The sequence below is a fragment of the Erythrolamprus reginae genome, chromosome 5, assembly GCF_031021105.1.
Source record: "Erythrolamprus reginae isolate rEryReg1 chromosome 5, rEryReg1.hap1, whole genome shotgun sequence".
In the NCBI taxonomy this organism is placed as follows: Eukaryota; Metazoa; Chordata; class Lepidosauria; order Squamata; family Dipsadidae; genus Erythrolamprus; species Erythrolamprus reginae.
In genome coordinates, this window is record NC_091954.1 from 19,806,629 (window position 1) to 19,822,453 (window position 15,825).

General features: G+C 39.8%; 1 protein-coding gene across 1 annotated transcript in view; it reads left to right on the forward strand.

Moving 5' to 3' along the window:
* COL13A1 (collagen type XIII alpha 1 chain) overlaps positions 1–15,825 on the forward strand; it is a 140,931-nt gene that overhangs the window by 98,658 nt on the left and 26,448 nt on the right. Inside the window, exons 22-27 of the mRNA XM_070753908.1 lie at positions 3,162–3,215; positions 4,315–4,359; positions 6,344–6,424; positions 7,080–7,124; positions 8,079–8,120; positions 10,848–10,874. Coding sequence (XP_070610009.1) covers positions 3,162–3,215; positions 4,315–4,359; positions 6,344–6,424; positions 7,080–7,124; positions 8,079–8,120; positions 10,848–10,874 — 294 coding nt within the window. The remainder of the gene's footprint in view (positions 1–3,161; positions 3,216–4,314; positions 4,360–6,343; positions 6,425–7,079; positions 7,125–8,078; positions 8,121–10,847; positions 10,875–15,825) is intronic.

The window sequence follows — 15,825 nt, forward strand, 5'->3', positions numbered from 1 at the left end:
TTAGAGTACAAAGAGGCAGTCTGTTCGGTCGGGTTCTCTGGTAGAATCCCCCCCGAAAATTCACAGGTACAAATTTCAGACACACACACGTTTGAAAATTCAAAACAATGTTCTTTATAATGAAAAGTCACTTAAACCAAGCCTTCTTTTGGTATAGCAAAGAGCACTCGTCTCCAACCAAACGGGTAATTTGTACAAGTCCCTTATCAGTTCTGTGATACTTAGCTTGCAGCTGTGAGGCAATTCACAGTCCTTCTTCTTTCACAAAGTGAAACACACTTTGCTCTGGTTTAGTTTCAAAGTGGGGGAAAATCAGCACACAAAAGGTCAAAGTCAGTAAAGGAGTCACGAAACACAACGATCAGATAATCCTCCACAATGGCCAAACCCACAGGATGTTATTTATAGCAGCCTCACTAATTACCACAGCCCCACCCACAGCCCCACTGGTGACCTCATTTTCTTTGATAATAATCTCTCAGTTGTTGTTGCCTATGCATCGCTCTCCGCATGCGTGGCTGTATCATTAACTCTTGTTTTGAATCCAAGGAGGAGCTAGATAATGGATCTCCTTCTGAGCTGTCTGCCCCACTCTCCTCCTCCCTGTCACTCATGTCTTCTTGGTCAGAGGAGCCTTCATCATCAGATTCCACCGGGGGCAAAACAGGCCTGCAGCATGTGGATGTCTCCCCCACATCCACAGTCCTTGGGGCAGGAGCTGGGCCAGATCTAACCACAACACAGTCCAGGAAGAAATAGTTTGTAGGTGACTAGCAGAGGTGTGTTCCTCCTGGTTCGGACCAGTTCTATGGAGCCGGTAGCAACTTGGTGGCCTGGGTTGCTAGAAATGACAGTGACCCAGGCTGCCACACCCCTGAACTGCATCTCTTGAGAGCACCTATGGCAGTGCCATCTTTGCACATGTGCAGAAGCAATGTTTTGTTTCTGCGTATGTGCAGAAGCTGGACATGGTACATCAAGGAGCAAACTGGCAGCGAGGTAAGTCAAAACCCACCTGGTAACTAGGATGAAACAACAGAAACTCTTTACAGTTCAGATTGCCATCTCTATATGCAAAGCTTATTTCCACAATTCATTAATACACTAGCCAATGAGAGCAGAGGAGGAAACCTGGCATATATCCTGAATTCCCCCCACTTGGTATCTTATGAATATGTTGTGTTGGCTTGTGTCGGTTAGCTATGAAACCTTTGACAACACCGAGCAGATAATTTTAACAGAGCGTGGATGTGTGATAAAGCCAAGACACAGACTTAGTTAAATAAGTATTATTTACATATAAACAAAATATAAACAATCCAGAATAAGCACGAAGCAAATACAGAATAATACGCACTGAGCAATTACAAGATTAGCACAAAGCAAAATACAAAATAGATAAAAGCACAAAGCTTATACAAGCACGAAGCTTAAACACAACATAGATAAAGCACGAAGCTAATACAAGCACGAAGCTAATACAACTCCCCCGTCTCAGGCAAAAGTAAAGTAAAAGAAATGACCAAGCAAAATAATGAGCTTTTATAGCTTCAATGAGGAAGTGATGAAACAGCCTTGAATATTAACTCTTCAAGTACAAGTTAACCCTTTAAGTGACAGTACAGTTTTACAGTAGCAACTGTAACATTTAAAGTGACAGTACAAGTTTGGTACAAATGTACAATATGCAGTTTACAATGGCAATCCCTAACAATCATGCACCCTGTACTAACATGTTGGATGAGAGTTTCCATAATTCCCAACCAGTTTGGCCAACGTTAACACAATGGGTATGTCGGGTTCTTCCTCCTATATTTTACAGTTGCATCCAGTACAGTACTTTATTGGGACTGGTAGATAAATTAATGTTGGCATTCTATTCATTTGCCAGGATAATTAAGGTATTCAATAGTCTAAGTCAGAAAGCCACTTAGTAAAATATCCTCTCTTTTTTCCACTGTGCTTTGATCTCCCCCCCCCCCCCCATTTGACATTTCTTTCAAACTCCTGAAAGGAGTTTGAAAGAAATTGATTATATATACACCATCACCTCTACATTTCAGCAAAATCACATTCGCTATCATCAGGCTGAAGTTATTGGCTTCTGCTGCTCTGAGTGAGTACCATACTTCCCAATAACTTCAGCCTGAAGGTGGTGAATGTGATTTTGCCAAAACGTCGCAGAGACACTCAAAATATTACCTGGCAAAAAACCTAACTCATATATATATCCAAGTAATAAATAAATAAATAATCTACATACATATACCCGTGAAAATCTGCAAAAATATATACATACATCGAGACATACAGACATACACTGCTCAAAAAAATAAAGGGAACACTTAGACAACACAATATAACTCCAAGTAAATTAAATTGTGAAATCAAACTGTCCACTTAGAAAGCAACACTGATTGACAATCAATTTCACATGCTATTGTGCAATTTAACTTTGTACAGAACAAAGTATTCAATGAGAATATTTCATTCATTCAGATCTAGGCTGTGTTATTTGAGTGTTTCTATTTTTTTTTGAGCAGTATATAAATATATATATATATACATGTATATTTGTTTTCGTAGATTTACACGGGTATATGTATGTAGATTGTTCTGAGTTCAGGTTTTGCCCCGTGTAATATTTTGCATGTCTATGCGACGTTTTGGTGAAATGAGGCCTGATGATGTTGAATGTGATTTCACCGAAACATCGCATAGACATGCAAAATATTACATGGGGCAAAACCCGAACTCAGAACAATCTACATATATGTATATATACATACATACATACATACATACATACATACATACATACATGTATACACATATCCATCCATACATACATATTTTTGCTGATAAATGAAAAGGAAGGGAGCCTGTTATAGATCTATTTTGACCTTGTTATTGTCTCATCAGACAAACATACACGACTGGGATTTTTGTCAGAAAATCAACTCTGTGTGTGTGTGTGTGTGTGTGTGTGTGTGTGTGTGTGTACATATATATATATACACAGAGAGACAAATACATATACATACATATGTACACACACACACTTTATTCCAATAACAATGCCAATTTAAAAAAGAAAGGGAAATAAATAACCATATTTATATACTGTTAAACAATGAGGTGGGTTTTTTTTCTCCTATCAGGGGCCTCCTGGTCTTCCAGGCAATCCAGGGCCAGCCGGACCGCCTGGACAGAAGGTAACTCCATCAGTCTTTTTCAACAGTCCGCTAAGATAAAGTCCTTTCCATCTCCTTAATTAAAATTGAATGAATACAGTATAATGAAAATGAAACAGAAGCAGAGGAAGATACGGTTCTTCTTGTCTGTCAGTTCAAAAGACGGATGAACATCATCTGGGGACGGATCCTACTGTAAAATGCACTACAACGAAAACACTGCGAGAGGTTTTTGTGGTGCAAATGGAATTGACAACTTGATAATAGGAGATTTCCCAATGGAGCAAATGTTTGTCCTTGGTCCTGCTGGCCACCCATTTTTTAAAATTGTATTATTTATGCATATGATTTATACAGCTGCCTATATTTATTTTATTTGTTTGTTTGTTTGTTAGTTTGTTTATTTATTTTGTCAAACAATTATAGGGTGGTAATTTGTACAAATAAAACATTAGATAAGTAATGATAAAAAGTAACAAAAGAAGACAATAGAACAGGGACGGTAGGCACAGTGGTGCGCTTATGCACGCCCCTTACAGACCTCTTAGAAAGGGGGAGAGGTTAATTGTAGATAGTCTAAGGTTAAAGGTTTTGGGGTTAGGAGTAGAAACCACAGAATCCGGTAGTGCATTCCAGGCGTTGATTACTCTGTTGCTGAAGTCGTATTTTTTGAGGTTGGAGCGGATGACATTTAGTTTAAATCGATTTCATGCTCATGTGTTGTTGCAGTTGAAGGTGAAGTAGACTGTGGATAGATTACAAGATTAGAATGGGTGGTTGCAGCACACAACTGGAAAATGAAGAAAGGAGTAAAATATATGTGTGCCTCATTTTCGTGTGCAACAGAAATTTAGAATACAGCTGACACAATTACATCCTGTTAACAATCTAAATTCGAGAACAATTTGAGAGACCCAGAGGACAAATGTTATTTTCACTATTGGAACCTGACAAATGTAGGTTATAAAAAAACTTTCAGTGCTAATTGATCCACGATTTCTTGAACAAAACTGTTCCCTCTTTACAGTATTTGCCAATTTTCAGGTAAAAGTGTTTGTTCTATCTTCACATCCAAGGCTCATAATATATGTACCGTATATCCTTCACTTTTTCCTCTCAGGGTGAAATTGGCTTGCCAGGTCCTCCAGGAGGTAATGGAGCAAAGGTAAGGAGCTAGACATGAGAAACGGGTACTGTATACCTCTACACAACATTAAATTCTCAAAAAGATGTCTCTGTTCTCTGAAACAGGAGCTGCTATACAAAGGCATGATTCCAGTTCAGAGAGAACTCCTAGCCATCACTGTACAAAGGAACTGAAACCCAGAAAGGCATACCTTAAACCAGTGATGGCAAACCTATGGCACATTTATTTATTCATTCATTCATTTATTGGATTTGTATGCCGCCCCTCTCCATGGACTCCGGGCGGCTAACAACAGTGGTAAAAACAGCATGTGACAATCCAATACCAAAACAGCTAAGAACCCTTGTTATAAAACCAATCATACATACAAACATACCATGCATAAATTGTAGAAGCCTAGGGGGAAGGAATATATCAGTTCCCCCATGCCTGACGGCAGAGGTGGGTTTTAAGGAGTTTACGAAAGGCAAGGAGGGTGGGGGCTATTCTAATCTCTGGGGGGAGTTGGTTCCAGAGGGCCAGGGCCGCCACAGAGAAGGCTGTTTCCCTGGGTCCTGCCAAACGACATTGTTTAGTTGACTGGACCTGGAGAAGGCCCACTCTGTGGGACCTAACTGGTTGCTGGGATTCGTGCGGCAGAAGGCGATCCCGGAGATAATCTGGTCCGGTGCCATGAAGGGCTTGGTCATGACCAACACTTTGAATTGTGACCGGAAACTGATCGGCAACCAATGCAGACATTTGCCACAGGTGGCACACAGAGCCATATCTGCAGGCATGTGAGCTGTTGCCCTAGCTGAGCTTGAGCACACAGCAGCCAGCTGATTTTCGGCTCACATGGAGGCTCTGGGAGGGCATTTTTGGATTCCGGAGGCCCTCTGGGGGGACGAGGGAGGGCATTTTTGCCCTCCCCAGGTTCCAGGGAAGCCTCTGAGCCTGGGGAGAGTGAAAAGCGGACCTACTGGGCCCACCAGAAGTTGGGAAATGGGCTGTTTCTTGCTTCCAGAGGGCTTCCGGGGAGGCGGGTGTGCAATTTTTGCCCTGCCCAGGCATTGAATTATGGGTGTGGGCACTCACGCAGGCATGATAACATGTGCTCACGTGCTTTCGTCACCCGAGGGGAAAAAGGTTCGCCATCACTGCCTTAAACCATCTTGACTTTTAGCAAGTTTAGCATGGAAGACAAGCAGCTGAAGGCTGTAGTAAAAGAACAAAAAATCCTTTGTTTAAGTCAAGGTGAAGGTGGGGAATAAGTCTTTATCTTTTCAAGTCTACATTTTTAAATGTTTCTCCTACCATTTCTTCTACTTTTATCTTATCAGACAATACCTTTTAGGAAGAGAACCTGTTCTTCCCTAAGGTGACCCAATTCAGGTGTATAAAGAAGGCTATTAAAAAGTTTCTAACTTCAACATTTTATTTTATAAAGACCCAGACAGACACGTTTTTGAATGATTCTTTCTTCCGTAGCTTAGTAACTCAAATGTACTGTAACTTGTTGCTTATATCCTAAGATTTTTATTAATATTGATTGTTTCTTCATTGCTTATTTGATCTCTATGTCAATCATTAAGTGTTGTACCTCATTATTCTTGACAAATCTATATTTTATTTTATGTACACTGAGAGCATTTGCACCAAGACAAATTCCTTGTGTGTCCAATCACACTTGGCCAATAAAGAATTCTATTCTATTCTATTAGGATTCTTTAATACATTTGAGGTTGTTGGCAATAATTGCTTAGTTTGTATCCAATGTGTTTTTAAACTAAAAACTGTTAAAAACACATCAAAAAATTAACTTTTTTCACAGAGTACCCCATGTGACTCAATAGAATCATAAAATAATTTGATCCTATGATTCTAAGATTTATTAAAGAGGAACAAAAGTAGATGGGGATATGCAATGCTCATATACTGTACAAATATTATTCCCATTTGCAAGCAATTAGAGTATCTTTCTCATCGCATAATTCCACCTTAAATCTTTCTTCCCCTGCAGGGTATTGATGGAGTTAAAGGTGACCAAGGTATTCCTGGACCTCCTGGTCTCATTGGTCCAACTGGACTTCCAGGTTTTGCAGTAAGCCCACCAAATGATTTTTCTAATTTTTTTTTAAAGGCTGCTATTGCCATCAAGAAAGTCAAATCATGAGATAAAAGCAATATGCCTTCAGCAAAACAATATGCCTTGAATTTTCTTCCTTAGCTGAAGTTCAAATAGCCAGTTAAGGCCACTCAGCATATTTGCGGCTGGATTGCTTTGAACGAAGATCTTCCAAGACCAAAGACTCCAAAGACCCATTTCTCTACATAGCTTCTTCATGCTCTTGCTTGACCAAGAGACTTCTCATGACTGTCAGCTTTGACAAGTTGAAAGCAACAGCTACAAAGCAGTCATTGAGAAGGAACAAAACATAGACAGGGATCCCTGAGATAAAGTAGGTTTAGAAAATGATTGTCACATGATTTTTTTTTCAAGATTTCAGATTTGGTGCTACCCTTCTACAGTATACTATACATTATAGTTTAAAGATAGCTCTCAAATTAGATAGAATGCTAATTAATCATAAGAGACAGAGAGACTTTTAGTGTAATTCTAGAGGTAGCCTAGGGATTGCATTTTTATTTACTACTTCATGGTGTCTTCATCTGAACTTTTGGACGTTTTAAAATTTCACTGCCATAAGAATTTGGCTTGGATGCTCTTTTTTATTACAATATTGTTGTATTAACAGGGAGAGAAAGGAGAACTTGGAGAAAAAGGAGATATTGGGACTTCAGTAAGTGATCAAACTATGCTATTTTTTTTAAAAAAACATTAGACAAACTCCTCCTTTCCCTAACCGTAGCTCTGTTTTCTTCATCCCTTCTTTGCAACTACTGTATTATTTTCACAATGACAGGTTTAACTTCTATGCAATGATTTTGAGGAAGGGGTCAGGTTACTGCTTTTATTTACTGAGCATTGTTCTGTCGAGCTCTCTGGTAGAATCCTCCCAAAAATGCACAGATACAATTTCAGACACACACACGTTTGAAAATTCAAAACAATGTTCTTTATACCGAAAATGCAAAAAAACAGAGCACTCTTTTTGTATAGCAAAGAGCACTTGTCTCCAAACAAATTGGTAATCTGTACAAGTCCCTTATCAGTTCTGTGATACTTAGCTTGCAGCTGTGAGGCAATTCACAGTCCTTCTTCTTTCACAAAGTGAAACACACTTTGCTCGGGGTTAGTTTCAAAGCGGGGGAAAATCAGCACACAAAGATCAAAGTCAGCAAAGCAGTCATGAAACACAACGATCAGATAATCCTCCACAATGGCCAAACCCACAGGCTGCTATTTATAGCAGCCTCACTAATTACCACAGCCCCACCCAACCACAGGTAGCCTCATTTTCTTTGATAATAATCTCTCAGTTGTTGTTGCCTATGCATCGCTCTCCGCATGCATGGCTGTATCATTAACTCTTGTTCTGAATCCAAGGAGGAGCTAGATAATTGATCTCCTTCTGAGCTGTCTGCCCCACTTTCCTCCTCCCTGTCACTCATGTCTTCTTGGTCAGAGGAGCCTTCATCAGCAGATTCCACCGGGGGCAAAACAGGCCTGCAGCATGTGGATGTCTCCCCCACATCCACAGTCCTTGGGGCAGGAGCTGGGCCAGAGCTAACCACAACAAGCATGAAAGTGAATTATTACGGCAATGAACTTTGCTTTTCTATTTGGCTTTTAGGTAACTGGCCCACCAGGGCCACAAGGTCCACCTGGAAACCCAGTAAGTCTTTTCTACTATGTGGACAATAAATATGTTTCTTCTTTACTAATACCATCCCGTTAATGTGTGGCACTGACCCTTGTAGTTGCAGCCATCACAGGGCCTCTACAGTCACATGATCATGATCTGAGTCTGTGAGGAGAAGGGCGGCTTATAAATCTAATAAATAATAATAATAATAATAATAATAATAATAATAATAATAATAATCTGGGTGCTCAGTAACCAGCCTACATTTCTAGTCATTCCAGTATCCAGTGGTCACCTTAGAGCAGTGTTGCCAAACCTTGGCAACTGGAGGATATCTGGACTTCAACTCCCAGAAGTCCCCAGCCAGCATTCGCTGGCTGGGGAATTCTGGGAGTTGAAGTCCAAATATCTTCCAGTTGCCAAGGTTGGGAAACACTGCCCTAGAGCAGTGATGCCAAACCTTTTCAGCACCGAGTGCCCAAACCGGAAGATGCGAGTGGTGGGGCGCCGGAAACCAGTTGGGCAGTGCACACATGCCTGTTTTTTGGGTCATTTTGGGTGAGCCATTTTTCAGACAATTTTTGGGCCATTTCAGGTTAGTTTTTGGCTCCCAAATGGTCTGAATGTGTCTGGAAAAGGCCTGGAAAATTGTCTGTTTTGGGGGCATTTTTCAGGTTGTTTTTTTGGTGTTCCAGCACCTGCAAAGGCCAGCTGGCAAGAAACCAGAAGAGCAGCTGGTGATGGCGTGTGTACCCACAGAGAGAGCTCTGCATGCCACCTTTGACATGCGTGCCATAGGTTCGCCATCATGGCCTTGGAGTGTAATTTGCAATCTTATTGCTAGATGATGATGATGATGATGATGATGATGATGATGATGATGATGATGATAATAATAATAATAATAATAATAATAATAATAATAATAATAATTTATTAGATTTGTATGCCACCCCTCTCCGAGAACTCGGGGCGGCTCACAACAGCATAAACAGTGTACAAATCCAATTTTAAAATACAATTTAAAACCCTTATTATAAAATAAAATAATCACACTACCAATCAAACCATACACCAGCCTTGACAATTGATGTGTGTGTTAATTTCCCCATGCCTGGCGGCATAGCTAAGCTTTTAATAGCTTACGAAAGGCGGGGAGGGTGGTAGCAGTCCTAATCTCTGCGGGGAGTTGGTTCAAGAGGGCCGGGACCGCCACAGAGAAGGTTCTCCCCCTGGGTCCCGCCAGACGACATTGTTTGGTCAACGGGACACGGAGAAGTCCAACTCTGTGGGACCTAATCGGCTGCTGGGATTTGTGTGGCAGAAGGCGGTCTCGGAGGTATTCTGGTCCGAGGCCATGTAGGGCTTTGTAGGTCATAATAACCAACACTTTGAATTGTGACCAGAAATTGATCGGCAGCCATTGTAGGCCACGGAGTGTTATGGAGACATGGGCATATCTGGGGAGGCCCACGATTGTTCTTGCGGCCGCATTCTGCACAATCTGAAGTTTCCGAACATTCTTCAAAGGTAGCCCCATGTAGAGAGTGTTGCAGTAGTCGAACCTTGAGGTGATGAGGGCATGAGTGACTATGAGCAGTGACTCCTGGTCCAAATAGGGCCGCAACTGGTGCACCAAGTGAACCTGGGCAAACGTCCCCTTCACCACAGCCGAAATATGGTTCTCTAATGTTAGCTGTGGATCGAGGAGGACGCCCAAGTTGTGGACCCTCTCTGAAGGGGTCAATAATTCCCCCCCGCCCGGATGATGGACGGACAGATGGTATTGTTCTTGGGAGGCAAAACCCACAGCCACTCTGTCTTGTCAGGGTTGAGTTTGAGCCTGTTGACACCCATCCACAAGCAAAGTTAATGTGGAAACTGACAGGAAATTGAAGGTTGCAGTCATATTATGCCTTTGATTAATGGCCCATACAGTCCTCACTTAATGACAATCAGAAGTCTCAGAACTGTCATTGCTGAGAGATTTGTATTTGTATTTATTAGATTTGTATGCCGGCCCTCTCCGAAGACTCGGGGCGGCTAACAACAATATAAAAAGACATTATAAACAAATCTAATATTAAAAATAATCTTAAAAAACCCAATTTAAATAACCACTCATACATATAAGCACACCATTTATAAATTCTATAAGCCTAGGGGGAAGGGAAATTTCAATTCCCCCATGCCTGATGACAGAGGTGGGTTTTAAGGAGCTTGCAAAAGGCAAGGAGGGTGGGGGTAACTCTAATATCTGGGGGGAGCTATTTCCAGAGGGTCGGGGCCGCCACAGAGAAGGCTCTTCTCCTGGGTCCGGCCAGACGACATTGCTTAGTCAACGGGACCCGGAGAAGGCTAACTCTGTTGCACCTAACTGGTCACTGGGATTCGTGTAGGCACATCATGCTCAACAACCATATAGCGATGAATTTTCTGGCTCCGATTACTGTTATTAAAACTGGGCTATATGTAGAGCAGGGCTTCTAAAGCTGTGAGTAATTTGAACACATTCTGAAGGTATAGAGTTTATGAGTCAAAAGTCCAGTTTGGGACTGTCACTGCCAAGGCACTTGTATAAGACACTTGAGTGTGGGTTTTTTTTGTAGGAGTAAAGATTTGGTGGTGGAAAGGGTTCATTGGGCCAAACAGTTTAAGAATGACAACAGTAGAGAAAATATGGGTGTCTTTGTACTGCTAGAATGTTAAAGTTGAAAGAAAATTATATCATCTTTTTTTTTTAAATTCCAACTATAGGGTCTTCAAGGCCTACCAGGACCTAAGGTAAGAAGGACAAATAATCAAATTGAAGTAGGCATCTTAGAGAAAATACTTTGTGTGCTATTCTAAAAGAAAAAAATATGGCTTTGTCTATTTTGGAGCAATCAACTTGTGACTATCTAAACATATTTGGCTAAACATCCAAAGGTTTTTGAGGGTTGATATTCAACAATGCCTGCAATGCTGTGGGTTGTCCATGCATGAGGGTTTTTTTTTTTCAAATATTTGTTATATCCCTGCATGGTGTGCGTAAGAATGTAAAACAGCTAAACCCTTTTAGATCTCTTACGTGTCAATTCTATATTAGCGGAAGAGGAGGAAGGAGGAGAAGAAGGAAGGGGGCGAGGGGAAGGGGGAGGAAGTAAAGTCCTGGTTTTTTTTCATTATCTTCATCTGCTGGATCGCCAGCAACTATATTCCAATAAAGGCCCATGATTTCCAGAAGACATTTATCAGACAATCGCCTCTTTTTAATCCCGAAAACTTTGCAATTGAGTTTAGACTACTGTTTCTCCAACATACATATTTCAGATGTATTTCCACTTTTTTTCTTTACATGAATATTCATTTGGGAGAAAATAGTCTAATATTTGCACAGTGACATTTGATTTCTAAGGCTAGAATCCAAAAACAGTCCAGAGCTTAGGAACAACCAAATAGACTGGTCTGACTAAAATCTAGCACCAAAGACCAATTCCTTGTGTGTGCAATCACACTTGGCCAATAAAGTATTCTATTCTGTTCTGTTTGTTCTGTTCTGTTCTGTTCCGTTCCATTCTATTCTATTCTATTCTTCATAGTAAGAACATTGGCCTGTACCATCACATCTAAGTGCCAAAGCCCACTGCAACAATATCACCAAAAAGGCTTGTAGAGTTGTTAACCTGATCCTATGCAGCTTCTGCTCTGGCAATCTCACGCTACTCACCAGAGCCTACAAAACTTTTGCCAGACCCATCCTTGAATACAGTTCATCTGTCTGGAACTCATACCACATCTCGGACATCAACACCCTTGAAAATGTCCAAAGATATTTCACCAGAAGAGCCCTTCACTCCTCCACTCGAAACAGAATACCTTACGAAAGCAGACTATCAATCCTAGGTCTAGAAAGCTTAGAACTATGTCGCCTAAAATACGATCTAAGTATTGCACACAAGATCATATGCTGCAACGTTCTACCAGTCAATGACTATTTCAGGTTCAATCGCAACAACACAAGAGCACGCAACAGATTCAAACTTAATATTAACCACTCCAAACTTGACTGTAAAATATATGACTTCAGCAACCGAGTTGTCGAAGCGTGGAACTCATTACCTGACTCAGTAGTGTCAACCCCTAACCCCAAACATTTTTCCACGATTGACCACTCCAGGTTCCTTAGAGGTCAGTAAGGGACATGCATAAGTGCACCAGTGTGCCTTCCGTCCCCTGTCCAATTGTCTCTCCTTATCTCATTTATCTTTTCTTCCTTTCAAATTTATATCTTTTCTTCTATTCTATTCTTTACTTATATTATTACATATCTTTCTCTTCAATATGTATTATGTATTGGACAAAATAAATAAATATAAATAAAAATAAATAAATAAATAAATAAATCACTTGTTTTTCTATGTGCATTCCCATTCATCACTACAGAAAATATAGGAAACGATTAGGAAAATAGGAGTAAGTACATAAAGACATGGGGTAAAAAAAAGAAAGTGAAAATCTGGTCATTGTTTCTAACTTTGGCAAGTTTAAGCTGTTTGGATTTCGACTCCCAGAATCCCCCAGCCAACCTAGCTGATTAGGGAACTCTGGGAGCTGAAGTCCATGCAGCTTAAACTTGCTTAGTTTAGTTTAAACTTTAGTTTATATCAAGAGCCTCTTTTCGTGGTGCCTTTCTAGTGTGCAATTCATCAGATTTGGACCCTGCCTATATACCATGCTTCATATGACAGCTTTTATTTTTTAAACCTCTCTCTTTCTGAGGATTTCATCGACTCATGATTGTTTCAATCACTTATTTCCTCTGGACCCATTTATTCTTCTCACTATATAGAATAGAATAGAATAGAATAGAATAGAATAGAATTTTTATTGGCCAAGTGTGATTGGACACACAAGGAATTTGTCTTGGTGCATATGCTCTCAACGTACATAAAATAAAATATACATTTGTCAAGAATCATGTGGTACAACACTTAATGATTGTCATAGGGGTCAAATAAGCAATGAAGAAGCAATATTAATAAAAATCTTAGGATATACGCAACAAGTTACAGTCATACAGTCAACATGGGAGGAAATGGGTGAAAGGAATGATGAGAAAAACTAGTAGAATAGAAGTGCAGATTTAGTAGAAAGTCTGACAGTGTTGAGGGAATTATTTGTTTAGTAGAGTGATGGCATTCGGGGAAAAACTGTTCTTGTGTCTAGTTGTCTTGGTGTGCAGTGCTCTGTAGCGACGTTTTGAGGGTAGGAGTTGAAACAATTTGTGTCAGGATGTGAGGGGTCAATAAATATTTTACCCGCCCTCTTTTTGATTCGTGCAGTATACCGGTCCTCAATGGAAGGCAGATTGGCAGCAATTGTTTTTTCTGCAGTTTTGATTATCCTCTGAAGTCTGTGTCGGTCTTGTTGGGTTGCAGCACCAAACCAGACAGTTATAGAGGTGCAGATGACAGACTCAATGATTCCTCTGTAGAACTGAATCAGCAGCTCCTTGGGCAGTTTGAGCTTCCTGAGCTGGCGCAGAAAGAACATTCTTTGTTGTGCTTTTTTGATATAAACAAACCATCTTCTCCTTTTATAATAAATCCATGTTCAGAACATCCATTCCTCTTTTACACTCTTGTCTTCTGTTTTTACTCCACAAATGTCTCAAAAATACTCTTCCCACTGTATTCAACGTTTATATTTCTCATAGCAGATCCAACTCTCACCTCAGTAGGCAAAACAGAAACACAATCATCTCCATTTCTTCTCTCATGTTCACTTCTTTCCACAAATGTTTATTGCTCATAATGAACGATATACTATCCTCCACCTTTATTATTAGCATTTATATTTCCTAAAATTTCTTTAGCTTTTGTTATCTCTGATTAACTTCCTATCAAGATAAACAAATTAATGTGTTTGCTCCAGATTTTTTTTCCCCATTGATAGATCATGTCCTGGTTTTTATTCCATTTTTCTTTTGAAACAGAAATATGTAGGACTGTGTGCATACTCTTCATTGCATCATTTAAATCTGTGCATTATTCACTGTAATTCATGTTGGCACTATCTACATATAGAAACATAGAAACATAGAAGACTGACGGCAGAAAAAAACCTCATGGTCCATCTAGTCTGCCCTTATACTATTTCCTGTATTTTATCTTACAATGGATATATGTTTATCCCAGGCATGTTTAAATTCAGTTACTGTGGATTTACCAACCATGTCTGCTGGAAGTTTGTTCCAAGGATCTACTACTCTTTCAGTAAAATAATATTTTCTCATGTTGCCTTTGATCTTTCCCCCAACTAACTTCAGATTGTGTCCCCTTGTTCTTGTGTTCACTTTCCTATTAAAAACACTTCCCTCCTGAACCTTATTTAACCCTTTAACATATTTAAATGTTTCAATCATGTCCCCCCTTTTCCTTCTGTCCTCCAGACTATACAAATTGAGTTCATTAAGTCTTTCCTGATAGGTTTTATGCTTAAGACCTTCCACCATTCTTGTAGCCTGTCTTTGGACCCGTTCAATTGTATCAATATCTTTTTGTAGGTGAGGTCTCCAGAACTGAACACAGTATTCCAAATGTGGTCTCACCAGCGCTCTATATAAGGGGATCACAATCTCCCTCTTCCTGCTTGTTATACCTCTAGCTATGCAGCCAAGCATCCTACTTGCTTTCCCTACCGCCCGACCACACTGCTCACCCATTTTGAGACTGTCAGAAATCACTACCCCTAAATCCTTCTCTTCTGAAGTTTTTGCTAACACAGAACTGCCGATGCAATACTCAGATTGAGGATTCCTTTTCCCCAGGTGCATTATTTTACATTTGGAAACATTAAACTGCAGTTTCCATTGCTTTGACCATTTATCTAGTAAATAGATGTACAGCTGCAATTAATACATTCCTAATATCACTTCTAACATCAATATACCACAAAGATACATCTATAAACACATTAAAGAAGCAAGGGGAAATCACACATCCTTATCTTACTGTCTGCTAATCTTGAACCATTTACAGAGCGGTCCATTTATTCTCATGAACAATTTACTTCAATCGTAGACTATTCTTTACTTATTAAGTAATCAACAACCAGAACCCTACATGCCAAATTCCATAATTCAGAATTACTTGTCCGAGCAGTCTCAATATCAACAGATACACAATAAGCACACCCCAAATGTGACTCATTGTTAACTTTCATACTTAAAATAAGATTTCCGCCAAACTCCTTCCTGGTTAATAAATAAATATGTATGTACTTCATGCCTTCATTTTTGCTGCTTTTCATTCTATCTAAAGGAGCAATGTTAGCATTTTTCCAATTTGAGTGCATAGATGCAGCCTTCACAACGACTTTATTTAAATTACAAATCCATTCAATAAACAAGCAGCATCCCTATTTTAACCTGACTACAAATATACTGTCCACATCTACCTGCATTTTTACAATTTTCAATGTTCTCACACCATTTGTTATTTATTTTTCATCTTTTTCTCTCGCGCGTATTTGCCTTCCTAGCATTCATTTCAATTCTACTCTCATCACTATAGTTCCTGTACCAATCTATGAAATTCTTCATCCAGCTTTCCCTGTCTTCATTTCCATCCCAAATCATTATTTTTCATTCCATGTTGTCCTGGAAATTTCTCCTTAATCCCTCTTCAGCCATTTCCATGCAATTTTTTAAAAAAATTCCCATTAAAATGATGCTGTGTCTTCTCTTACTTGT